We start from the raw sequence: 27,948 nt of genomic DNA on the forward strand, positions 1-27,948 counted from the left end.
GGCCACAGTTCGCTTTTACCTGGAGGGGTGTTCAGTACACCTGGAATCGACTGCCCCAGGGGTGGAAACACAGCCCCACCATTTGCCATGGGCTGATTCAAAATGCACTGGAACAGGGTGAGGCTCCGGAACACCTGCAGTACATCGATGACATTATCATATGGGGTAACACAGCCGAAGAAGTTTTGGAGAAAGGGAAGAAAATAGTTCGGATCCTTCTGAAGGCTGGTTTTGCCATAAAACGAAGTAAAGTCAAGGGACCTGCACAGGAGATCCAGTTCTTAGGAATAAAATGGCAGGATGGGCGTCGCCACATTCCGGTGGAAGTGATCAACAAAATAGCAGCTATGTCTCCACCAACTACTAAGAAAGAAACGCAAGCCTTCCTAGGTGTTGTGGGGTTTTGGAGAATGCACATTCCAAGTTACAGCCTAATTGTGAGCCCTCTTTACCAGGTGACTCGGAAGAAGAACGATTTTAAATGGGGACCTGAGCAACAACAAGCCTTTGAACAAATTAAACAGGAGATTGTCCATGCGGTAGCCCTTGGGCCAGTCCGGGAAGGACAAGATGTAAAAAACGTTCTCTACACTGCAGCCGGGGAGAATGGCCCTGCTTGGAGCCTTTGGCAGAAAGCACCAGGGGAGACTCGAGGTCGACCACTTGGGTTTTGGAGTCGAGGATACAGAGGATCTGAAGCCCGCTACACTCCAACTGAAAAAGAGATACTGGCAGCATATGAAGGAGTCCGAGCTGCTTCAGAAGTGGTTGGTACTGAAACGCAGCTCCTCCTGGCACCCCGACTGCCAGTGCTGGGTTGGATGTTCAAAGGAAGGATCCCCTCCACGCATCATGCAACTGATGCTACGTGGAGTAAGTGGGTTGCACTCATCACACAAAGGGCCCGAATAGGAAACCCCAGTCGCCCAGGAATCTTGGAAGTCATCACAAACTGGCCAGAAGGTAAAGATTTTGAAATGTTACCAGGGGAGAAAGTATCACGTGCTGAGGAGGCCCCACCATATAATAAACTCTCAGAGAGTGAAAAACGGTGTGCTCTGTTCACGGATGGGTCCTGCCGCATTGTAGGGAAACATCGGAAGTGGAAAGCAGCTGTGTGGAGCCCTATGCGACGAGTTGCAGAAGCTGCTGAAGGAGAAGGTGAATCGAGTCAGTTTGCAGAGGTAAAAGCCATCCAGCTGGCCTTAGATATTGCTGAGCGAGAAAAGTGGCCAATACTGTACCTCTATACTGACTCGTGGATGGTGGCAAATGCTTTGTGGGGGTGGATTCAGCAGTGGAAGCAGAACAACTGGCAACGCAGAGGCAAACCCATCTGGGCTGCCCCATTGTGGCAAGACATTGCTGCACGAATTGAAAAGCTAGTTGTGAAGGTACGGCATGTGGATGCTCACGTACCCAAGAGTCGAGCAACTGAAGAACACCAAAACAACCAACAAGTGGATCAGGCTGCTAGGATTAAAATTGCTCAGGTGGATCTGGACTGGCAGCATAAAGGCGAAAAATTTTTAGCTCGGTGGGCCCATGATACGTCAGGCCATCAAGGAAGGGATGCCACATACAAATGGGCTCGCGACCGAGGGGTGGATTTAACCATGGACACTATTGCGCAGGTTATCCACGAGTGTGAGACATGTGTTGCGATCAAGCAGGCCAAGCGGTTAAAGCCTTTTTGGTACGGAGGCCGATGGTCAAAGTATAAGTATGGGGAGGCCTGGCAGATTGATTACATCACACTCCCACAAACTCGCCAAGGTAAGCGCCATGTACTCACAATGGTGGAAGCAACAACTGGATGGCTGGAGACCTACGCTGTGCCCCATGCCACTGCCCGAAGCACTATTCTGGGCCTCGAGAAACAAGTCCTGTGGCGACATGGCACCCCAGAAAGAATCGAGTCGGACAATGGGACTCACTTCCGTAATAATCTCATAGACACTTGGGCCAAGGAACATGGCATCGAGTGGGTATACCACATCCCTTATCACGCGCCAGCCTCGGGGAAAATCGAGCGATACAATGGGCTGCTAAAAACAACACTAAAAGCAATGGGTGGTGGAACTTTCAAACACTGGGATACCCATTTAGCAAAGGCCACTTGGCTGGTTAACACTAGAGGTTCTGCCAGTCGACCCGGTCCTGCCCAATCAAAACTCCCATGTGTTGTAGATGGGGACAAGGTCCCTGTAGTGCATGTAAAGAATATGTTGGGGAAGGCAGTCTGGGTTAGTCCCACCTCGGGCAAAGGCAAATCCATTCGTGGGATTGCTTTTGCCCAAGGACCTGGGTGCACTTGGTGGGTGATGCAAAAGGATGGGGAAGTCCGATGTGTACCCCAGGGGGATTTGATTCTGGGAGAAAATAGCCCATGAATTAAATTGTATTACGTTAAGGCCACACACTGGTCACAGACCAGAGCGTGGTTTTCTTTTTTTTTTTGTTCATGTTCCCAGGAACAGAATTAAGACTCGGAGTCAAGCGCCAAAACAACTTTATTGAAAAGAAAGAAAAGAAAGATGCAGGGAAGGGAAGAGTTAGAGGAGAGCTGCCACCATGGAATTGCAGTGTCCCAACAGTCCGACTCCTCGAGCAGGTGGATGCGAAGTCCCCAGTCCCGCTTGGCTCCACCCACTACCTGGCGGTGGTGCGCATGCCCGGTGCTGTCACTCGAGACGCCACCAGGGGTCTTCGATGGTCTCCAGTCCCCTCTGCTTTTGGACCCCAGGGTCTGGGTGCACGCTGGTTTTCCTGGATTCCACTCTGAGGTCCGTGGGAGGGCAGGAGATCTCGGACACAGCCAGTGGTCTTCCTTCCCGACAATCTTCGGACGGACATCCGCGACTGGTGTTTCTTCAAGAAAAATGGTTCTCCATGGTGGCACAAGTGATAGAGATAGAGAAAGAAAGAAGAAAAGAGATGGCGCGCAACAACAATTTTCAATATGGAAATAGAGACTTAACAATTTTAAACCTGATTAACATTGATGAACAACGATAGCTAACAACAGTTTTCAACGTTAGAACAGAGACTTAACATTTTTATTTTTTTTTTTTTTTTTCTTTAACATCTAATTAACATTGACTAGTTACAACATTTGGTGGCTCTGACGCCTCGGGAGCAGGCTGCGGGGATGGCCTACATGGACAGCGACAACAACAAAAACGTTCCCGGGGAAACACCCACATAATCACAAACACAACAATTAGAAGTAAAGTCAGGCAATAAATTGGAAAGAATATTGGCATAAATTTCATCATTTTTCTCACGTTTTTTTTGAAGATATAAAGCGACACAACTCTGCCCTCGCGATCCACGCAGCCTGCTGCCCTGGACTGTTGGATTCTGGGATAGTGTGCGCAGCAGAAAATTCTTTTCCACGCCCCCTGTCCAGAGCGCATGAGTGGTTCGGAATTAGAACGAGTTTTCGGCAATCCACGTCCAGCAACTTTTCCTGAGACTGACATCTCTGACCCACAGTCAAGGATCGTGCCGGACACACCAGCCACGAGCTCCAGATGCAGCGTACAACAGCCTGACACTGCACACCGCCTCGCCTGACCTGAGGGACTGTTTGGATAACGGGGCCCCGAAATCGCGGACTAAATGAACTCAACGGACATGTTAGAGGGATGGTCCATAAATTAAGGGAATTAATTGGAAGATGTATGTTCTGAGCATGATGCAGATGGTATAGAATAAGGGGTGGATAATGTTCTGGGTTGGGCCGGGAAAGGGTTAATTTTTTTTATTTTTTTTTTTATTTTTTTTTTTTTTCCTTCCTTTTTTTTTTCTTTTTCGCGGGAGGCTGAAAGGGACACGGTTCAGGCAGCTGACCCAGCCTGGCCAATGGCTATTCTATACCATGTGGCTCATGCTCAGGGTATATATTGGGGGAGCAGCCGGGGGAGGGGTTCGCTTCGGTGATCGGGAGCGGGCGGTGCGTCGCGTTTCGCGTGCGGTCGGTTCGTATTGTTTTCGCGTTTATACGTTCAGAGTTGTTTACCCTGTTTTTCTTTTCCCTTTTCCTGATACTGTTCTATTAAATCATCCTTATCCCAACCTACTGGTCTCGCCCCTCTCGTTCTGATTTTTTTTTTCTCCTCCCATCCTGCCGGAGGGAGGAGTTGAGCGAGCGGCAGCGTGGTAGCTCAGCTGCCGGCTGAGCTAAACCACGACAGACACCAAGCTGTGTGGTGTTGTGGACACGCTGGAAGGAAGGGATGCCATCCAGAAGGACCTTGACAGGCTGGAGAGGTGGGCCTGTGACAACCTAATGAAGTTCAGCAAGGTCAAGTGCAAGGTCCTGCACGTGGGTCGGGGCAATCCCAAGCACAAGTACAGGCTGGGTGGAGAATGGATTGAGAGCAGCACGGAGGAAAAGGACTTGGGAGTGCTGGTGGATGAGAAGCTCAACATGAGCCAGCAATGTGCACTGGCAGCCCAGAAAACCAACTGTCCTGGGCTGCGTCAAAAGGAGCGTGGCCAGCAGGTCAAGGGAAGTGATTCTGCTCCTCTACTTTGCTCTTGTGAGACCCCACCAGGAACACTGCGTTCAGCTCTGGAGTCCCCAATACATGAAGGACATGGAGCTGCTGGAGCGAGTCCAGAGGAGGGCCACGAAGATGATCCAAGGGCTGGAACACTTCTGCTATGAAGATAGGCTGAGAGATTTGGGGCTGTTCAGCCTGCAGAAGAGAAGGCTCCGGGGTGATCTTATAGCAGCCTTCCAGCACTTAAAGGGGGCCTACAAGAAAGCTGGAGAGGGACTTTTTACAAGGACATGTAGTGATAGGACAAGGGGCAATGGCTTTAAACTGAAAGAGGGGAGATTTAGATTAGATCTAAGGAAGAAATTTTTCACTCTGAGGTTGGTGAAGCACTGGAACAGGTTGCCCAGAGAAGTTGTGGATGCCTCATCCCTGGAAGTGTTCAAGGCAAGGTTGGATGAGACTTTGGGCAACCTGGTGTAGTGGAGGGTGTCCCTGCTCATGGCAGGGGGGTTGGAACTAGATGATCTTTGAGGTCCCTTCCAACCCAAACCGTTCTATGATTCTATGATTCATTCCTCCTTAAGATCACAGGAAGGTTGCCACAGCTGGTGTATAACAACAGAAACACCTCAAAATTTGCTTTCCCGTCTCTCTTAAGCTATATATAAGTAACTCAGGCAACTCCTATAACCTTCTGTAGAACCTCTTACTAACCTGCCAGGGAAGGTTATTGCATTAAAAACGAGCAAACCCATATTTGAGACATCAAGTTCATTAAAGTTCACTGGTTGAAAACCAATGCTAAATGCTCAGAGACGTTTAGACAAACAAGAAGCCATTAACTACAGTTAGTTCATTTATTGAAAACCACTGTATCACAATTCATGATGCAGACTGTCACCAACAGAGCTAAGAAGCCATCAGAAACACAACACTGAGCAGTCAGTGGCTGGAAGAAGTTCTCTTCGAATCCGCCGCCAGTTCTCCCCACTTCCCAGTGCAATTAGGATGGCCATAAGGCTGCATGGAAGGACTAATACAAAGGCTTGACAGGTAATCTAACAGTGGTTTTCCGTAGAATGCTGAGCTCAAGTGTAAAATATGCTCGGCTACTCTGAGGGTAAACAAGCAGCCTATTTCAGTGCTATCAAAAATTGCCAGAGGTTGCTTAAATATAAACAAGCATTAAGAAATTGATTTGATAAACCTATTTGTTTTTGTTTTGTATTTTGTTACAACTGTTTCCGTCCTACATAAAGGACTGCAAGACATGCAATCTTGGCTGCAATCAAAATGCTTATTTAGTGAAAGTGATAAGGTATTCTGGGTAAGCTTGAATGTCACTAAAGATGATAAACATGGACGGCTGGTTCACATTATCAGTTGAACTATCAAACAGATCTAAGGAGTTACTAGCGTTTTTTGCTGCTGGAGTAATTGATCCTTTTGTCCCCTGAGAATATTCTCCAACAAGGACTCGAGCCAAGTACATGAACTTCTTCCCATCTACATCTGGTTTAGAGTAGGTGTCCTGCGCAGAATAGCTGGCATTAACAGCAAAGTACGTTCCATTTCCAAAGTTTGCAGCTGTAGGCAGAAAAACAAACGTTTGTGAGCATTTCAGTAGCAGCCATCACTTATCTGCCATCTTGAGAGCCTGTGAATCAATCTTGACAATTTTGCTTTTTATTTGCAATAGGGAGACTTAACAAAACAAGTACTTTTGCATACGAGGCAGGACTATACAGACAGGGCAAACAGTCCTAGCCCTACTCAGGAAAATATGAGTTGTTTTGAAATTCACATTACCGTGCATTCCAGCATAGCTCCGGTTAAACCCACGGTCGTTAATGAAGGTTAACGACTCCTTACTTGTCCCATGAAACAGAAGCCTCTCATTATTTCTGTTACCATTTTTCTTATCCATTTCGCTCTTTTTTATTTGGTAGACCTTCCAAAGATATGGGTTCTGTATCCTTTCAATCTGCAAAATTTGAAAGTAAGACAGAAAGAAAGTAGGTTGCTGTCATGAAAAACATTAGTGTATCAACAATTCAAACTGCTTCCAAGATTCTTCTCCTAGTTCCAATGCATGCCATCAGATTATGAAATAAATTAGTCCAGTCACTCCAAACTTGGGCAGGACAGACAACAGAACCCAGCGCAAAACATGACAGAAACACTCAATGGGAAACAATACAGGACACTTTCACAGGTTTCCAGGGCACAGATGACATGTCTACCTGCAAAGTACATGAGGCTTAAGTGAGCAAATGTTGTGCTCTACTTTAGCAAAAACGATTTGAAGAAAGAGCACTCTGCCTTGGTGCTGAAGAAGCAACTGCTTAAGAGTTGTTCCAAATACCTCAACTGCAACAAAATGATGCCGATTAAAGTTAGTGACAGCCAAAAAGACTAGTCCAACTTGAGAAATCCCAGTGCAATTTATTTTTCCATTGTTATTACTCTTCATCACTCATATCAAAGTATTTATGCTCAGAGATGATGACATGCTTTTACCTTTTTAATTTTAAATAACTGGCAGGTCTTCAGAAACCTTTCCTGAACATCTTTATATTCTCTTGTTTCTGTTTTTAGTTCCACTATTTTGAGTTGCTGGTTTTGCATATCGTCCCATGTTGCAGGGAGCACTGTTGATGCTTGATCTGCAAAAGAAACATAATCAATCATATTTACCATAATCCTCTGCTTAAAATTACACATGCCCTGCTACAAACCCTTCTAAAAGCCTATATACCTAGCTTATCGCTAGCGCCTACTGGTCTGTCAGCCAAGAGTAGCCCCTGGGTCTTTTACCAGAGGATGAGGGCGTTTTAAGTTTCTAGTTCGCCATTGCACTGGCAATTGATGTGCCTGAATTGGTAGTTCCTAGACAAATCTGTTCTTCACAGCTGAGGAGGGGTCCTTTGCAACATCTTTTACCAGCAGCCTTTCCTGTAAATCAAGTTTTCAAGGCCATGGAGCAAATGCAGAAATACTGAGTAGTTAATTGCCATCAACTAGGAGACTAGGAGCAAAGCATTTGAACAAGGAAGGTTTTAACTTAAAAAGATCAAGAATATAACTCTCCATTTGAAAAGCAGAAGTCTTCCCTTTCATCCCTTCTCTCATTTCATGCAAGGTCTAGTATCTAGCTGTATTGTCAAGCAGTAACACTGACGCATATGCTACAAACATCCGGCATTATAGGTTTCCTCAGTTAGAAGTATGAAACTCTTTTGATAAGTGACATTTTTTGGTAAGAGAACAAAAAATAAAAACCTGAAAATACATGCAGGAGGCATTACTAAGGCACTGGGTGCTGCACAGTTACTTAAACCTGCCCACTTTCAAGTGTTAAGCGGACTAAAAAGTTGTTCCCATCAAGATACAAAACGTGCCCCTGTAAAACCGAGTCGCAGCATGACAAAGAAAAATAATACACTGGGAAAAGTCCTGTATGGATGAGTAAGAAAAAGGTAGCTCCTTATATTGTAAAGGACTAGAAGTAAAGGGAAAGGGTACATCAAGAACAGAAACCAGCCCATATCTACAATGACAACTTCTACAAACATCTAATTATTGCTAGCAAGCCTGTTAAGAACCTCAAAATGCATTACCTACATTTCCAAAAATTTTCAATAACTGCAGGATTTTTTTTACTTTCGTTTCCCAATTCAGTTCCTTTCTACATTCTCCAGAAATGGACCTGCACAAAACTCCTAACAATATTTGCATACTCTTACCATTTCTTACTCTTTCTAGGCTGGATGCAACCTAGTTTTAATGTGGGAACGTCAGTTGGTCAAGAAGCTTTTACTTACCTTCAGATTTATCAACACGTGTAATGGGTATACGTTTTCCTTGGTCATCCACAGCATATCTAGCTTCTATATTCACTGTGTATTTTTTCTCATCAATGATGACTGAAATGTCTCTCTGCCTTCCCTTGAAAGCATTTTCCAAGTGCATATTTGTGAGACTGTCAAAGGGCACATAGGAATCCTTTTCAAAATACTTCCACTCAATTAAGTTTTGTAAAAGTTCCGCGCTCATCTCCTTCTGTTTAGCAGCTTCCACCCTGTGGATCATTTCTTTAACAGCTGAATAAGCAATCCAGACATTTTTCTCAACACCTGAAATTCGAATAGAGTTACCATACATACGAAGAGCAAGATTTAATTTATCTTGTAGGTCACATAGTTCCTTGCTCTCCACTTCACCGAAATGTAAGATAGACTCATCTGTGATTTCTGTTTGAACCTGTTCCTTTAAAATTGCACTTTTCAACCAGTTTTCAGCAGCTTCCACTTTCTTTCTGTTTTCACCACAAATTTGCACCACAGCCATGTCGATTTTCTTTTCCAAAACTGTTTTGGTTTTTTGCTTTGGGGACTGTTTCTCAGAGCTCCAGATTGCTACATTGAAATACACAAATGTAGTAATTAATATTAACCCTGATCAGCTGGTGCTAACAGACTGATCTAACACCTGTATTTAAGTGACATCTACTTACAGATTTTGTTGAAAAAGAATTTTAATGCTGTTTTCAGACGACTTTCTCTTTTCTGCATGCTTGTATGGAACACACTCAGCAGATGAGGCTGAAAGATGACAATTTTAATAGTTTTCACAGACGGAGCAGAGTTACTTCTTGCAAAGTCCGTTATTGCCTCTATCATGCTGTCAGCTACTACAGCTGGATCACGGCCTGCCTCTCCTGAAACAAGTTACAAATATTTTGCCTTAAAAATCATTAACGTATGTTACAAATGGTTAAAACACCTTTAAAAGAACAGTTATGAACATACTTACAATCACTTGGATCACAAAAAAGTCAGAAATAACTTCAGGCTAGCAATTTAGCAAAGATTTTTATTTATCAGGAAAAGGAGGTTTGAGATCATCTTTCCAGCAAGGGAAAAATGGAAGTTTACTTTTGCTGACATGGCGACTGATCAGATTATGATGTAGATGACACGGCTTGGTGCTTGGTTACCTAACAGACCACAGGCCTGACACTCAGTGGCCCAGTAGCCAACTCTTTGCTCAAAAAATAAGCCTAATTTTACTCATGCAAGAGGTCCCTGCATGCATGGGGTCCAGTTCTAGATTCTCTCTCTACGGATTTCTACTGATCTGACTGAAAATAACAAAGAAAAAGAGATAAAGGGACAATCTGGCCTTTTTGACAGGTTCACATTCCATCCGTATCAACCCTACTTGTGCGGCTGTCAGCCAGAGTTGCATTATCTACTGATTTCAGCAATGGAGAAGTAGCTTCCTGGATATTCTCTGATGAGCTGCCCACACATATCAGGCTGCCGTGACAAGCATTTATGGTTCTCCAGAAGTATAGACATACTTCTGAATCTCTGGTAGCAAGGAAGTGTTGGCTTTAGAGCACTCATACTCTGTACATACTAGCTGACTGCAAGGAGTGAAGCTTTCTAGGTTTTCATAACAGTTTGAAAGTTCACAGTTTCTGAATATATTTTCACCAAAGAATAACCCCTCCAGATAAATCAAACCCATCGCTTGAACCCTGAGATCAGCAGAATCACAGACACTGAACCCATTTCAAAAGGGACAGACCCGTTCCAATTGCTGGGAAGGTGACAGAGGTGTGCTGCTGTAATTCACACTCCTGAAGCACTTTGGAGACTAGCCCCTTGATATCATCTTGGGCAACAAAATGAATTATTTTTTTGCACGGCAGGTTTCCTGCTTGGGTGGTGATATAGCCATCGTTAGGTTGTGAGGCTGAAACATAAGTGGGAGAACGTAATCAATCAACAGTTATCCACAATATAGATGTGTACTAATCCTCATTATGAGATAAGAAATTATGACGAATATGCCCCAGGACAAGCTTCAAGTCTCCTTCCACAAACTGTGCAATACCCTCTCTCTATTTTCATTTTCAAAGCACAAGGATTCATTTTATGTTTGTAAAATATTTGCTTCACTCGGCAATTAAATTTTGTGTGCCTTTATTTGTCAAGTTTGCTCTAAAGACTTGAACTTCATGCAGACTAGCACTATGTCTTCGCACGCACACACGTCATCTACCCTCAAGCTGCCTAGCCCGAATCACCCTCATGGCCTGCGCAACAGAGGTCTACCTCTTACCTCCTCCACATAATTTCTTCCTTTGGTTGTTCTTCCAAGCTGACCTCCACATAAGCCTCTTTTCCACCTTCCTTATTTTGTGGGGTTTTAAACCACGTACTTGTCCATCCTTACTCCCCATTCATCACACCTGCTGTTCACCAGCTGAATTTGGTCTACAAATAAATGCTTCTTCTGAGGCAGGAAGCCAACTTCACTAGTTTTCCCTCTTGGTCACATGGAGAATATGTTAGTGGGTTGCAAGTTAAGCCAACAGTAAACATTTTCCTCACTCAGGAAAGACAAAAGGAGTTTCAGGGAGACAGTTGCTTCCAGTGAGGTATGGCTTCTCTTATTGACATTCCTGCCAACATCATCCCTTGCTCATGGCTTTGTTCGATGTAGACTTGATTTGTTTTTATCATGGAAAGCTTTATTGGAACAAGGGGATGCAATAATGAATAGTTTTAGTTCTGTACATGTGCTTAGAAGCCCTCTCTTCTTCAGGATTTTTCTTTTCCTTCCCTCATTAGATGTTTTACATATATCATTAACTGATTAAAACTAGCTGATGTAACACAGTGCATAATACAGATGGATGTACAGTAGGCATTAAGGAAGTATTCCAACAGACTCCCTGCCATGCAAGCACACCTTCAGAAAGGTCAGAAATGTTGTACCATACCTAGTTGAGCACACTCATCTTCAACTGCTTTTCCAGCACCATTCAGAATTGCTCTAGAGACACCTTAAATGAGAAGAGGCATATGAATCCATGGTTACTACTGTTAATGCTGTTAAACATCCCATCTGAGGTAGAACTGTGCACCACATAATATTTAAATATCTCAATCCTGATAACAGTAAAGGTTGTAATTGAAAAGCACTGTTGCTTCAATTGTAGGCTTATACTTTTCAATTCAAAGTGATGTCTGAAGTACCTAACCAGTTTCACAGAGGTCAAAACCTCACTGAGGCTTATCTTCTCCTTTAGTCCGAGAGATGTTCTATAAAAAGATTCTACAAAAAAAAAGTTATTAGTTTCCCTTTCTGCAAAAGCCTTAAATGTGCCATCCTGCAATGCAGATAAACAAGAAAAACAAAGTTTCATACACTTCCTAATTGAATCTTTGTACCCTGAGAAGCAAAACAGAAACTGCACTGAAACAAAAGGGTTTGAAACACTGAAAAAATACTTCCTACTCTCCTTATTCAGCCCTTCCAAACACTCGCAGTGTTTTCACACATAATACCAACCAAAATACCTGTTTTGAGGCTGAAGGTTTGGTTTGTTATGTTTACAATGACATCTCCCTCTTCCTTGGTAATATCACCTTTCGCCACGCGGAACACGATGGAGCCAATTGTCATTTCATGTACATCCTGTGCTGAGGCTGAAGAGATACCAGAGGAAGCTGCAGGAAAGAAATACCGACCCTGAGCAGAAGGGAGCAATAAGGTAAGAGGTAAGGGACTTATTCACAGGTACAACACCTATAGAGCCCACAGTTTGGCTCCACACTCCACCTGTGAAGAGGACTGCCTGCCATGTTAACTGAAAATCATTCCTTTCTCACAGGAGTCTCTGATCAACCTTCACCTATTCCCATCATTGCTATTCATGCTGAGATGGCAGAAAAAAATTGTTGTGCTGCACACCTGGTACACCGACACTACTTTGTGACATGTGAATGGCTACAAACATGTGAATGGCTACAAACTCTTCAGGAGGGATAGGAGAGGTAGAAGGGGTGGTGGGGTTGCCCTGTATGTAAGGGAAGATCTAAACTGTTTAGAGTTAAATGTTGGGGATGACCTAGTGGAATGTCTGTGGGTGAAAATCAAAGAGGGGCCTATGAAGGCGGATATTGTAGTGGGTATCTGCTACAGGCCACCCTATCAGGACAGTGAGACTGATGAGCTATTCTTTAAACAACTGGGGGAAGTCTCGCGCTCACTAGCCCTTGTCCTTATGGGTGACTTTAACCTGCCTGATGTCTGTTGGAAGTATAACATGGCAGTCAGGAAACAGTCTAGGCGGTTCCTGCAGAGTGTGGAGGACAACTTCCTCTCACAACTGGTTAGTGAACCGACTAGAGAAGGAGCTCCCCTAGACCTGCTGTTTGTGAACAGAGAAGGTCTTGTGGGAGATGTGAAGGTTGGAGGACGCCTGGGGCTTAGTGACCACGAGATAATAGAATTCTCAATTCTAGGGGAAGTTAGGAGGGGGAACACTAAAACGGCCAAGCTGGACTTTGGGCGAGCTGACTTTGAGCTGTTTAGAAGTCTGGTTAACAAAGTCCAATGGGAGACAGCTCTCAAGGGTAAGGGGGCGCAGGAGGGATGGTTACTATTCAAAAAGGAAATTCTGGAGGCACAGGAGCGAGCTGTCCCTGTGTGCCGGAAGTCGAGCCGCTGGGGTAGAAAACCAGCTTGGATAACAAAGGAGATTTGGGAACATCTCAAAAGAAAAAGGGATGTCTACAAGTCTTGGAAGAATGGGCAGGCATCCAGGAATCAATACAGGGAGGAAGTTAGGGCATGTAGGGAAATAATCAGGGAGGCAAAAGCCCAATTGGAACTTAGACTAGCCTGCTCCGTAAGGGACAACAAAAAGTCTTTCTATAAATATATTAATAACAAAAGGAGGGCTAAAGATCACCTCCAGCCCCTACTGGACTCAAGGGGTACGTTAGTCACTAGGGATGAGGACAAGGCTGAGGTCCTTAATGCCTTCTTTGCCTCAGTCTTTAATAATAAGGTCAGCAGTTCCCAGGTGAGCTGGCCTTCGGTGTCTGAGTGCAGGGAGGGAGAGCAGATGGAAGCTCCTGTGATCCAAGAGGAACGGGTCAAGGATCTGCTCCTTCGGCTGGATGCCCACAAGTCTATGGGGCCTGATGGTATCCACCCGAGAGTCCTGAGAGAGCTGGCGGATGTCATTGCCAAACCCCTGTCCATTATCTTTGGGCAGTCTTGGCTCACTGGGGAAGTTCCGCTGGACTGGAGGCTGGCGGATGTTACCCCCATTTACAAAAAAGGGCGGAAGGAGGATCCGGGGAACTACAGGCCTGTCAGTCTGACCTCGGTGACGGGCAAAGTCATGGAACAGGTTATCTTGAGTGCTATTAATGAGCACATACAGGTTAACCGGGTGATCAGGCCCAGTCAACATGGGTTTATGAAAGGCAGGTCTTGCCAATCAAACCTGATCACCTTCTATGACAGGGTGACCCGCCTGGTTGACGAGGGAAGGGCTGTGGATGTAGTTTTCCTGGACCTCAGTAAAGCCTTTGATACAGTTTCTCATAGTGTTCTGGTGGAGAAACTGGTAACTGCTGGCCTGGATAGGCACACCCTCCTTTGGGTTAAAAACTGGCTGGATGGCCGGGCCCAAAGAGTGGTGGTAAATGGGGCTAAATCCGGCTGGAGGCCGGTCACCAGTGGGGTTCCCCAGGGCTCAGTGCTGGGTCCAGTTCTGTTTAACATCTTTATCAATGACCTGGATGAGGGTATTGAATGTACCCTCAGTAAATTTGCGGACGACACCAAGCTGGGAGGCTGTGTTGATCTGCTCGAAGGTAGGGAGGCCCTTCAGAGGGATTTGAACAGACTGGATCGTTGGGCTGAGGCCAATGGCATGAGCTTTAATAAGGCCAAGTGCAGAGTCCTTCACTTGGGGTATAAAAACCCCAAGCATCGCTATAGGCTCGGGGAGGAGTGGCTGGAGAGCTGCCTGGCGGAGAAGGACCTGGGGGTGTTGGTTGACTACCGGCTTGATATGAGCCAGCAGTGTGCCCAGGTGGCCAAAAAGGCCAATGGGATACTGGCATGTATCAAGAACAGTGTGACCAGCAGGAGCAGGGAAGTGATCCTGCCCCTGTACTCGGCACTGGTGAGGCCGCACCTGGAATATTGTGTCCAGTTTTGGGCCCCTCGCTTTAAGAGAGATATTGAGCTCCTGGAGCGAGTCCAAAGAAGGGCGACTAAACTGGTCAAGGGGCTGGAAAATAAAACTTATGAGGAGCGGCTGAGGGAGTTGGGGCTGTTTAGCCTGGAGAAGAGGAGGCTGAGGGGAGACCTGATTACGGCCTATAAATACTTGAGAAAAGATGGTGGGGAGGTGGGGGAAGGGCTCTTTACATTAGTGATGGGAGATAGAACAAGAGGAAATGGGCATAAGCTTAGTCAGGGGAGATTCAGGTTGGATGTTAGGAAGTATTTCTTCTCTGAAAGGGTTGTCAGCCACTGGAATAAGCTGCCCAGGGAGGTGGTTGAGTCCCCATCCCTGGATGTGTTTAAGAATAGGGTGGATGAGCTACTTGAGGATATGGTTTAATGGGGATTAGGGATGGTTGGACTCGATGATCTCTAAGGTCTTTTCCAACCTAGAAATCTATGAATCTATGAATCTATGACATTTTACTATAGAAGCCTTTGTGAAACTCCAAGGTAAGAGAGCAGTAAACTTCCCAAGTCTCACTCCCTTGCTCCTCTGTCTTACAGAGTTTTCAGGCAGGTTCTCTACTGCGTGACAGGAACTTTTTACCTATGTGTTACTTGTAAAAACTTGATGAAGCTTTCAATATGTAACTCATTTTCCACACTCTGCAGTTCCATTAAGTTGTATAACACCAAAGATACTTCAGTTTGGTTTTGCTGTTCATCTGAACACATAAAAGATTTTAGAGTATTCCAAAGAGGCCACTTTAGGACACATAACCAGGAGCTCACCTGCCTTCCCAGGATATAGGAAGACACTGAGCTGTTCACAATCTAATTGAGTACTGCAGCAATAAAAGAAAAAGCCCTACTTATGCCCTCAACACAAGATAGCTTCTGCTGTCCTAATCTGTAGGGGCACTATCCAGATAATGAATCACAGGTATGTTTTGTTATCTTAGCATCTCCAAACACTGTATCAGACATCACAGACACTCATCCTGAAAATACTATATCCTGCCTTTACAGCAACATCTATAATGAATGCATTCTCTGGAATATTTAAAAGAATAAAAAAACCCAGTAGGCACACAACTTCTGTGAAACAAGCTTACCTGTGCCTTGGCTAGCCTCATTTGGAGAAGTCTTCCCCAGTTCAGCTTCTACAGTATTTCCACATCTGTTCTCAAATTCATCTGAAAATTCCTAGAGAAGGAAATTACAATCAGCTCCTGTAGAAGTCTTTATATTACGCAGTAGAAATAAAGGTTTGAAAAGTAAAGTTAAAAAAAAAAACGTTTAGAAAGAGCTAAACGCTCTCTCTAAAGAGAAAGACTGCGTACCATCTGCCATAACGCTGACGGCAAGCCTTGACACACTGTTGTTCTCGGAGAGCAAGGTTGTTCGGTGTGAGCAACAGACAGAATTCAAAAACAAGTGAAAGCTCCAGCTACCATTCCAGGGGGATACATTAACAGATGGTATCCTTACACTGAGGGGCTGGTGTACACTCTAACTCAAGTCTTGCAGCTAATGCCACCCTTCTGTATGCACGACAGCTCAGGCTTCAGTGCGCTTGCCGTCGAGTTTTGCCTTTCAAAACGTGTTAGCTACTACACAAAATAACAGAAGTCAACAGATGCAGAAACACTTACTTGGACCTTAATTCACAGCATGACTACTCTCTTTTGAGAGATTCATGTGTGAAACGAGTAACTTCAGCATGGATATAGAAAATTTGTACTAACATGATACTGAAGAAAGGGAGATGTGGAATACCGATACATTTCTACTGGAAAAGCTTACCAGCACAGCAATGCTAGCATAATTATTCTTCCTAGAAAGACATTAGCACTCCACTGAAAGCACTTGCTTTTCCAAAAGTGAAGGCATCTATGCAGGAGTTGCAGCAAATTTATCTGTAGGCAAGTCCTATGTACTGAAGAATTAGGTGAGTTCATGAGATAAAGAGCAATTACACTTTTGTCCGTATTATTGCCAGGGAATGGAAAAGGACAGGAAGGGAGCAGGGCTGTACAGGACAGGCAGGTGACTATGAGAGGTAGAAGCAAGAAGAGAACTTTCAGTACAGACGAGAGAGACTGTCAGCAAACTTCTTTAGCGTAAGAACAAGGACCATGTGGATTCTTCGGAGATCATCAGAGAGCCAAGTATCATGAGATAGACCCAAATAAAGCAGCGTGTAATAGACAGAAAAACATGGTAACTCACCCGAATATTATCTGCGTCTTTTGGGTGCAACAGAAAGTGAACTTCCTCAAGAGAATTTATTTCGGTTTTACTACTGAATTCAAACACTTTGTCAAACAGTAATTTAGCAACAATAGACCTTGGGAATCCTAAATTCCCTGTCCCAATTGCTGGGAAAGTAATTGACTTCAAAGATAGTTCCTCAGCAATCTCCAGGCATTTTGTGATGATGTCACCCAAGACCTGCAAAGCACAATTATTTTTTCAATTACTGAAGGTGATTTTTCCCTTTTAGCTACCTCTTGGTATTAAAATACAACAATTACATTCATTACAAGGAACATATTAGTCAACAAGGGATCAGCCACACAGTCAAAAAAGAACAGGACAAAGTCTCTCGTCTCCTATGACACTGTCCCCCATTTCAAAGGAAAAGTGGAATTAAACCCACTATAAAGCACAGTTAAATTAGAGTTCAGGCAGACAAAAACCCTTATACCTTTAAAGATGCGTGTTTACTGGACCATGCAGGTACGACAGCATGAAGCACAACACTGCAACCCAGATTGTAGCCTTCTGTTTTCAACACACATCCTTCCTCAGGTGTTTTTTCTAGGCCCTCTTCTTTTAAGCGTGTCTGAAGCATTGGCCCTGCCCTGCTTAGCAAAGCTTTAGAGAGCGGCCCTTTATCAAGCTGGAGATCTTTGGCAACACTGATGACGACAATGTCTGTCTGAAAAACACACAAGCAAAAAACTCTAGCTTTTAAGTATCAAGTTTAAATTCTGCACTGATTAATTAAACACAGCCTGCCTGCTGATTTTCAACGTACATGTTTGGGACAGCAATCTGAGAGTGAACAAAGTTTTGGAATAAACCAGGGAAGTTATGCTCGGTCCTAATACCATGAGCCTGCCTGCAGCAACACAAAAGCCAAATTAATAATGAAATTCATTTCAGGCCAACAGGAGAAAGTTAAAATTCTGCATTCCTGGTCTACTCATTACACCTCCATTTGAAAAACATTTATGAAGTTCATTCTTGTCTTGGTTTCAGCTGAGATAGAGTTAATTTTCTTCCTAGTAGCTGGTATAGTGCTGTGTTTTGGACTTAGGATGAGAATAATGTTGATAACACACTGATGCTTTAGTTAATGTAAGCATTGCTTAGTAACAACTCAAGGACTTTCCAGCTTCTCATTACCCTGGCCAACTGGAGGAAACGCATGCACAAGCTGTGGGAGGCATCCACTCCTGAAAGCATCTGCTGGCCACTATGAGAAAGTTTCTGAAAGGAGTTGCTTCCAGTATCAGTGATCCCAGTAAAGGACCTATCAGCCAGCTAACAGCAATTGGTTCTCCAAAGGAAATGCAATAGCAACTGCACAATGCGTGCCAGTGTCCATCAACAGCATAATGGATAACAGTTCCCCAGATCAACAGCCTACAGGTGGAGGGAGAACCAGACTGGCTGCAGGCCCAGGGCTCAGACGTGCATGGCTGTGCTGCCTCAGGACCATGGTGGATCTGGAAGTAGCCCAGCCACTCTCACACAGCAGAGTACTCACATTAACTGACGCCCAGCACCCTTCTTTTGCTTCTGCACTAGTACCACACTCCTGTAGCAAAACAGGATTTCTGGGAAAGTAATTGCTGCATGCAGGTGGTTCCTGCCCAGCAAGGCAGAGTCGGGGGGGTCGGAGCCCAGAATCATTCCTGCTGACCCCAGCTGCTTCTGCTGAACTGTAACGCACTGTGTACCACAGGGATCTGTGTGCCCGTGTCAGCAGATGACAATACAATGCCGCACAGCCATCCGTATCGATCGTGTAAGCATCATCTAACAGCAATTCTTGTTATCAGCAGTGATAGCCAATTTCAGTAACATATCAAACACGTTACATCGCTAATTACGGATGGTCGTTTTTTGCTTTTGTGCTGTGTTTAAAACAAAACAAACGAACTCATCTGATATTTTAAAAGCAGATAATTTAAAACACTTACTGTAGCATCTTCAATGCTTCCTTTTTTCAGCATGATATCAAGGCCTTCCTCTGTTGTTACCATTGGGAAGTTTTCGCTCTTTTGAGAGAATTTTCTTTTCCTAGGCTGAGGAACTGTACTGGTCTGATGCAGTGAACTGTAGGAAGGTGAACAATCTGGAAACACTTCTCCCAGTGCCTTGCTGAAAGCCTGAATGTTATTCTGTGAAATATCCACGAGATGAACCTCTTTTAAGCTGCTGTCTCCCATGGATTCTTCCAAGGTCTCCTTGATGGAAGATACAATCGAATATGTACACAGTTCCAGTGGGAAACCAAAAATCCCTCCGCTTATAGCGGGCAGAGCTATGGAACGATAATTGTACGTTTCAGCTAGCTGCACGCTTTTCTTGACCGTCCTTCTTAACAAGCGCACGCATTCTTCTGCCTCATCCTTCCTCCACCTGGGCCCAACAGCATGGATGACGTTCTTGCAGGGGAGTTTCCCGGCGCCCGTGATAACCGCACACCCAGGCTGCAAACTCCCGTGCTTCCTCACCAGCTCCTCACACTCCTGTTGCAGCTCTGGGCCAGCTGCTTTCAGCAGCGCATCAGCAAGGCCACCGATGTGCCGTAAGTCTTCGTTAGACGCGTTCACCACAACATCAACCGGGTAATTACACAAGTCAGCTTTATAAACCGCTATTACAATCCCACCTATGGTCACCTGCCTATAGGGCTTGCCTGTGTTACTATGTTCTTGCTGTTCTTCCAGCTCTTCTTCTGATGGGTCCTCCAGCCTGACTAGACAACTGAAGTCTTGTTTCACGCTGGCAGCAAAAAAGTGTTCTCGCTCTTTGAAATATGACTTGGCTCCTGGCTCTCTAATTACCACACGCTTATGATGCAGGCCAGACAGAGTTTGCTCAACTAAGGTGACTCCCTTCAGCACTTGCCTCCTTGGCCCACTCAAGGATATAACTCTACATTTCCTCTGTGTGCTAAAGTCAACTTTCACACCTTTATTCTGTAAGTCACCCCAAACATTGGTCTTCTCTTTCTCAAAAAACATTATGACCACCATAGGCTTTTCTCCGATGACCTTTTGCACTTGCGTGTTCTCATCTACAAAATCAAAAAGTTCCTCAAAGGCTTTTTCTACTGCTTGAGAAAAACCAGCAATGATGACCTGACTCTCTGCCTGAGTGACTGTTACAGCTTCATTAGAGCAGTTTCGCTTGGTGAGCAACGTCCATTCCCTCTTCTGGAGGATTGACTCATCCTCCAAAGTAATGCTCTTGTAGTTCAGTTCTTTCTTTATTTCTTCTTCTGCTTTTAGGAGATCTTCAGGTGCACTCCCTTTCAAGATGATAGCGTCTGTGCCAAGCTCATAAAAGGCACTAATTTGTTTTGACATAAACAGGCTCTGTGACAGGGTTTCATTATCAATATGCTCTAAAAAATGGAAAATGAAAGGGTGTATACTAACTGTTTTCTTTGCCATTTTGTGTATATTATCTAGTATTTCCCCTTTTACTTTATAAACTTCCTCAGGCACTCCACATAGGCTAACTACCTTCAGCAAATGATCGTAAGTTATCTGCAGGGCTGGGAACTCCGTACGAATTTTTTCCTCAAGACCAGTACTCTGTAAAATTGCATATTCCCCTGAACCCATTACCATCATTTCCTCAGTTCTTTGCTTTTCTCTTTCAATTTCTCTGGTGGCCTTTTCTATCAGAAACTTCAGTTCTTGTTCAACATTCTTCACGACTTCTTTTTCGCCTACTAGAACAAGTAAATCCTTGGAAATATCTGGGATTATCAGAACTTCATTGTGGGTAAAGTTGTTTCTGATGGTTTCCCACACCTCTGCACTTACTTGACATTTAATTGCTTTGTACTTCGATACGCTATGTGAAAATGCCGTGGAAACATTTTCATTCCATGTCTTGATCAATCGAGATACTAATCTCTTCTGCTGAGACAAAGCAGCTGAAGGATGCAAAGTAACTTTTGGATCTGCACAGCTGGGTTCAGGCCATGTTAGCTCACAATTGCACTTTGCCATTTCGCAACTTATTGCCTCAATTAGTCTAGCATTTCTCTGCAAGTAACTCCAGATATACGGATCCAGAGGCACTGTAATTGGATCCGGCTTCTTTATTTGTGGCCCTTGCTTTCCATATAGAGCTGTTCCCAGTGAGATGTAGTATGGATAGACAGAGACTGGTGTTTTGTTGAAGGAATGCTGCTTTGCCAAGATATTGGTTACATCTAAAACAAACAAATCAAAACCCAAACAATTAATGCTAGCACTTAAAACCAAAGGTCTTCTGTTTTTTTTTTAAAAAAAAACCCTTGTTTTCCACATAATAAAGTTTGTTATGTCTAAGAATAGTTTTGCATTCATTTTCCTGCCTTCCCAGATAGAAATAATTCCAAATTACTGAAGAGTTACTGGTTTTAAAAGCCAAAAACTAAGCTGGAGAGAGACAGTTAAGAACCAACACTGTCCATCTTCAGAAGGACGTATGCACAGCACTGTCTCTGCCTCCGCTTCCGTTACCTGCTATACCTGAAGTGCCCAACTCAGTAATTGTCTCGGCTATTACTCAGCAGTATCAAATCACAGCACCTCTGTTTCCCCCCAAAAGACCATCTATTTTCTTCAACTTCCCTTCAGCTCTCCCCTTCACTGCAATGCCTCCAGCTTCCCCCTTGTCCTCCATCTTCCACAGATGCTCATGTCTCTGTCACTGGCTGGACAAGCCACAGCACCTGCTCTCCAGCCAAAAAGCTGTCCAAAAAATTGTCCTCAGACCAGCCAGACAGCACGCATGGTCACATGGTGGTGAAAGCAGGGTGGAAGAAACCTCCTGCACTACATGGGGCTGCGCTTTCTCTATTGAACTCAAACTGTAACCTGAACTCTGTAAGGATCAAGGCCTGGGTGAAAAAAGAACTGTGCATAAAAAGGAAAAAATTCTTTGCCTTATGCCCAGCTGGTCCAAAACTTAAACTTGCACTCCAGTTAGCACAGACATGATGACAAAGCACCAGATCTGCTGTTTTATGAAGGTAAAGTAACCATTTCTCTAGAAAAATTCACATTTTGATCTTTAAGTGAAAGGATCTCAGAGAAATAGAGGCTTCGTATTTCTGCATTACCTTTATGGTCACTGAATGTAACGATAGCTGCATCTTCATCAGGCAGCTGCTCAACATTCACCACTTGTGCACCTCCGTTCTTCTTGTTTTCAAAGTAGATGGTTATATAGTCATTAGGTGTGTTGGGTGGTATATTTTCAGCCCTAATGCTTCTTGTTAGCTCAAGGCACCGTGCAGTAATATTTTGTTGCTTTGCTCTGTGGTTTTGATTAAGCTTTTTAGCAAATTCCCCTGCAACTAGAAAGAGAAGGGAGAAGAAAAAAGGAAAAACAAAAAAAACAAGATCAAACTAGAAGCTCGCTTTTCTACTATGATGTTAGCAGACTATCACTGTGTGCATTGACCAAAGCACAGAATTACAAAGCATTTGTCAACTCAGAGGTGCCCACAAAGCTACTTCTTGCCACGCATTCAGTATCTGTCACCTAGTATTCGCCACATGGTTGATCACAGTTGTTGATCACAAATACTGTAGTCAGAATTCCTCACTAGTTTTCCTACCGAGTTGCATTGGGTCTCTTTAACCCCAAAAGAAATTAAAATCAGGTTTATTTTTGGGCTATGGCTCTATACACGACTAATCAGACATAAGTCAACAGTTCAAATTTGGATTCTTTCAGTTTTATAACAAACACATTCTATTTTTGGCTATTTTCCCTCCCGTTATCATCACGGTAAAAGATAGTCAAGTCACTTTTACGTCTGTCAGGCAAATACATGATTAAGTTTTCAAAGCATCTGCTTATTTCTGAAAGGCTACACCAAAAATTTGGGACTGGACCATGACATGAGAGGCAAATGATTTCTGACTTCTAAAGCAGAAAACTCCATGCCTTCTCAGAGACTAAAAACTTCTTTAGTTTAGTGATACCACTGACTAATCCCTTCACAAGTTTAAGATTTCTGAGTAACTTCATTCTTACATATTACCAATAATACAACTACTCTCACAAAGTTCACCATGTTCCACCTTCTAAAGAGATTTTTAGATAATTTTTCCACACAGAAGACAGGATTCTCTCTTCTTTCCTGTCCCACCTCCTCACCCAGAACCAAGCACACTTAAAATCACCTTGTCCCTAAAAAAGACTCAAGCGCAGCAGCACTCAAAGAATACTGGGACCAGTTCACTGCTGTCAGTTTAATTCAGTTCTCCTGGTAATGCAGTGCTGTTATGCCTATAACATCAGCTATAGCACTGGCTTACGCTGTTTCTGAATCTGATCTTATCATACCACTTACTGTCATCCATGTCCTGGGATGGAATTTGTTAACAATATCAACTGTAAGTCAACCAGGAAGCCCTCCCAACCTCTCACTGGTGAGAAGCAGGAGCAGACACCTCTCCATCACCTGGAAGATGCCTTTGTCCTCCATCAGTAATAAGGCACAAGACACACACTAAAAAAACCACAGTGGGCACACAGTAGCTAAACAACTAGTTGGTGCTGGAGCATCAGGCGAAACATACAGTGTTAATTCCATGCTTCACATAACTGACAGCTGCCACTCTGCGTAAGGACAGCTGGATTTGCCTCAGCATCCCAGGCTCCATCCAGCCCAGTATCCTGTCTCCAGCAATGGCCACAGCAGGTACCTAGAGAACAGCTGTGAGAAGACGTTGACTCCCTAATCTTCTCCCAGCCTCCATCTATTTTTTAGTACAGTAGATTTTCCAAGCCTGATGCAGTCTATCCAATAACCTTAAAAAGCTCTGTTCCATGCACTTCTTCAATTTTCCCTCAGATTTGTACAAACTTACTAGACATGTAACATCTTTTGGCATCAATCCATTTAAGACAGCATACATCCTCTTGTTGCTTGTAGGAGGTTACAGTTTGTTTTCAGACTTACCTGTTCTGTTAACTATCCAAATCAGAGCTAGCCCTCTTCTGACTTACCTTTTATCTGTAAGGTGTAGAGGCCAATGCATGTCATTAACATGTCATACAGTACAGTAAATTCTCATTTAAAATGACGCAGTCTCAGATTAAGCCTTAAACTTATGACAGAAAGCATTCTCTTCCCCCCTTAGTCTCCCTCACACACACAAGTAGCTAATAAAAGATCTGCAACTCTGACTCCTCCTTACCAGTATTTCCAGTAAAAGTAACTGCAGCAGCATGTATTTCAGGTATCATTTCCACGCTGAAGTCACCATCATCCTCTGACAGGCCACTGATGTTCTCTACCAGCATAATTAACATGCAATCTTTTACTGCCTCCTGCACATTTTCAAGCACAACTACAGTGGAAGACAGGGATCCTTGAGAGTCCTCCACTTGCCATGGCCTCACGAGCAGATCAATTTTCTTCACTGAGTGATGCTTCCTTCGCAAAACTTCTTGGGCATCTAGTTCCACAGGAAAACAATCAAAGATGTGATCTTCCCTTCCTCCCCCACCTCAGCAGACCAATATGTTAAATTACACTCTACTTTAAAAATCTGGCCATATGTTCTCATATCACACAAGAAACAGAAGTAAGGCAAAACTAAATCAAAAGTTAGGGTCTGGATAAAAGCTACTCTGTGATTTAGATGTGCCCAGTCTCCCTAAAGGAAAAAAAAATATTACTTTTTCAGTTAAGGGCTACCTCCTTTCTACTACACTCAAGAGTAAGAAACTCTTCTCCAGATTAGTAACACTTAATGAATAATAAAGAAAGGAAGAGTTTTCCATCCTACTTATCTTTGCATTTAACAGATATTTAACTATTAACATGGAACTATATTAAATATAAATATTAAACTATGTTTCCTGCATAAACAGTTTCCTCTTTTTGTGTACATCCTTCACACACCACCAAGAAGCCAACAGCACTCTAGTGCAGAGGACAACATAAGAAAACTACAGATAAATTGAGGCTACTTTAAAACCATTTTCTCCAAAGAAGTGAGTGAACGCATCTCTCTTATCTCTTACTACCTCTTACTATCTCATCTCTTATCTCTTACTACCTCTTTTCCTCTCAACCTCCAAAACCCTGGCAATTGAAATGAATATGAAAGAAAATCCAACAAAATAGTATTTACCCATGATCTGCAGTTAATACTGTGCTACACTTTACCCAGTCCACTGAACTAGAATTAAAGCTTACTTATTCTGCAGTGCTCCTGACACCATTTTTCCCGTATTATTCTCTGTGAGCTGGGATCAAGCATTTAGGAGAGGTCTAGAGAACCACTTCCTTCCCTGTGGGTTATTATAAACACTGTCAGAAACCCACATCTGCATTGAATAGACAGGTATATTTGCTCCTTTTATATCTGTCATTCTCTGGGAATAATACATCATTTTTGGTGGAAAAATACCCACAAAGAGATCCAGCACCAGCAAAGGTCTATTTTTAAAAGGGAGCTTTAGTAATATAACACCCAAAAGATCATACCTTCCTCATCCTGAAAGGTGAGGATCACTTGCTGATCCTTTCTGAGGTAGGACTCGATGGCCCCGCCACCAGATCTCTTTTTATTTTCAAAGTACATTTCCACAATTTCATCTTCTATTTCCTCCCCAGCGGCAGTTACTACTATGACAGACTTCCTAGAGGCTGCATTTTCTGCTTCCAATTTCTCACATGATTCTGAAATGACAGATCACACCCTAATGTCTTAGGCAAGAGTTAAGGAAAAAAAACGAGCTTATTATCTTCAAAGCTTTCACATCACTTTGTTTAGATCACAGGTAATACCAGGATAAAGAACAGGCAAATAAACAGTAATTCAGGTGTGGTTTGTTCTTTTTTTTTTTTTTTTTTTTCACAACAGCCTTTAAATCCCAAACAAGCTGAGCATATCACTAGCATTGAGTTGTCACATCAACAGGTGAGAGGAAAAGGCTTCCATTCATCACCAGGCAAGGGCAGCAGAAGTAATGGCTAGGAAAGCTTCTTTGCAAGTTCATGATAAGGGGAATCATCACTGTTTTGTCTATGCACTCTCTCCATATACAGTTCCAGCCACTGCTGTGAGTCAACATGGGTCTACACGCGCTGGCTGCCACAGGAGCTCAGGTGCACCCGGGATACACCGCTACTGATGTTCTATCACAAGTCACCCCCGCAGGGCTGGTGGCATCTGGGAAGGTCTGGGTAGGGACAGCCTTACCCAGAACAAAGGTCAGCATCCACTGCACACTCACTTTAAGGAACTGACCTGTCTGAGGCGGCCAGTGAAGTGGGGAGTTTCCTAAACGGACTCATACAAAGAAAAAAATATGTCTTTATTTTTGCCTGAGACCATGATTTCTACACTACATTAGACAAACACCACAAGCCACCCAGGTCACCAGGGCACCACTGCAGCATAAAGGTCAATGAAAACCAATGAAGCAAGAATACACTGGTCTCTGCTTGGTAAGTGGCATGCTTACCTGTCTTCTCCTGCTGAGCACACACAGAAGTCTCCTTATTCTGGCAGGTGGGAAGAGACAGCTGGGGTTCATTAACTAGAGATAAACGACAGTGATTTCTCAGTTGCTGAGTACTTCAACAAGAAAAAAGTCACGCTGTTGTAGACCCAGGAACTAATACAGCTTGAATTAAGTTTCATCTGACACTACCAGAACCACAGACTTCCATATATTTCTTTCTTTAATCCATATGTTGAATGTGGTTACAGAAACACTCTTTAAGCTCAAGAAGCCTCAGGCATAACTTTAAAAAACAAACTAGCACACAGTCATGCTGTGTGAACCACTGCAAGCAGGTCCTCCCGTGCATTACAGCGCTATCCTCAAACAAAAACTGTGCCATCGAACAAGAGCTCTGTGGAAGACATCCCTCCTCTGGAGGGAACTGCCTTTAGAAACCAGGCACCTCTGTAAAAGCATCATCTATCATGACGTACTCTGACTGCATGACATCTCTAGCCGTTCGTTTAAAACAATAAGAAACGCGGCTAAATTGGAAAAAAAAAAAAGATAACGGTAATATCTGCCAGACTGCTTTTCTAGTCTGCGCCCTCGAGTTTCACCTCTGCGCTGCCCTTGTTTGCAGAAACCAGCAATCTGTACGTAGAGACAAGCGTGCTGCGTGTGATGAGCAAACTCTGGCCCGCAGCGAGAACACGCGCGGCGCCGGCGTTCGGCTGGAACCGCAACGAAACCGCAGGGGAAGTCAGGGCGTTCGGGCCTTATGCTTGCCTTGGAGCTTACTTAAGGGCTGCGCTTTATGAATCAGACTAATTTTGTGGTTTTAAACAACAAAGGAGAGTGCTGGAGGGGGGAAAAACCGGCAAAGGAGCGAGCGCAGCCGAAGGCAGCCCGCACAAGCGCTGACGAGCGGACGCTTCGCTCAGCGGCTCCTGCCGCTTCCCCACGGCCCCTCGCCGCTGCCGCCCGGCCCCCGCCCGGCCCCGAGCTGCGGGCAGCCCCGCACCGCGCGTCGCGCAGACCCTACCTGGCGCCTCGGCTCCGCCGGCCCGTCCCACCTCCTGGAAGCGGAACGAGAGGAGAGCGGTTACCGGCGGCCTCGCTCGCCCACCCCTCCCCGCCCGGCGCCGCCCGCCTCACCTGCGCGGGGTCGCCGTCCGCAGGCAGCTCGGCGACGAGCAGCGACAGCCGCCCGCTGGGCCCCCAGTCGAGCTCATGGACCGGCCGGTCGAGCACCCGTCGCCGCACTGCCAACACGACAGGCACCGGTGAGAGGACGGCGGTGGCGGCCGCCTCCCCATCCAAAACGCGCCAGCTGCCATTAGCGCCCCCTGCCCGTCCCCCTCCCCGGCCGCTCACCCTCGGCGTCGGCGAAGCAGACGAGGAGGTGCCCGGTCCCGGTCCGCAGCTCGCACTCGCCGCCGCCCGAGCGCCTCTGGCTCTGGAAGTAGCAGAGCAGCTTCTTCCTCAGGGCGGGCGGCGGCTCGGCGGCACCCCAGTCGCCGCGCACCAGCAGCGGGAAGCCGCCCGGCTGCCCCGCCATGGCCGCCTCTGGACCTCCCTCCACGCTGCCTTTCGCTTTCGGTTTCTTTTCCTCAGCGAGGAAACCAGCGGCGCCGGCTCCACCCTCCGCCGCGCTCGGACGGCCCCC

At 44.7% G+C, this 27,948-nt stretch overlaps 1 protein-coding gene across 4 annotated transcripts; it reads right to left on the reverse strand.

The window, feature by feature from the left end:
* Positions 1-5,354: 5,354 nt before the first annotated feature.
* LOC104382740 (protein mono-ADP-ribosyltransferase PARP14-like) lies at positions 5,355-27,840 on the reverse strand. Of its 4 annotated transcripts, XM_086615466.1 has the most exons (20): positions 27,657-27,840; positions 27,438-27,544; positions 27,325-27,358; positions 26,298-26,372; positions 26,081-26,122; positions 25,315-25,509; positions 24,017-24,277; positions 21,925-22,161; positions 18,776-21,030; positions 17,272-17,505; positions 16,794-17,015; positions 15,677-15,767; positions 11,888-12,037; positions 11,308-11,370; positions 10,107-10,274; positions 9,028-9,231; positions 8,336-8,929; positions 7,032-7,177; positions 6,321-6,495; positions 5,355-6,098 (listed from the first exon to the last, which is right to left on the reverse strand). In XM_086615466.1, exons 1-20 carry the CDS (start codon positions 27,838-27,840, stop codon positions 5,809-5,811), a joined length of 5,727 nt encoding a protein of 1,908 aa, XP_086471592.1. In that variant the 3' UTR covers positions 5,355-5,808. The 4 variants fall into 4 exon arrangements, with proteins under 4 accessions (XP_086471592.1, XP_086471593.1, XP_086471594.1 ...); XM_086615467.1 differs by lacking the exon at positions 26,081-26,122; XM_086615468.1 differs by lacking the exon at positions 26,081-26,122 and having other exon boundaries at positions 7,032-7,171; positions 15,683-15,767; positions 26,298-26,378.
* Between the last annotated feature and the right edge of the window lie 108 nt (positions 27,841-27,948).

Source organism: Tauraco erythrolophus, chromosome 8 (genome assembly GCF_009769465.1).
Source record: "Tauraco erythrolophus isolate bTauEry1 chromosome 8, bTauEry1.pri, whole genome shotgun sequence".
Taxonomy (NCBI): Eukaryota; Metazoa; Chordata; class Aves; order Musophagiformes; family Musophagidae; genus Tauraco; species Tauraco erythrolophus.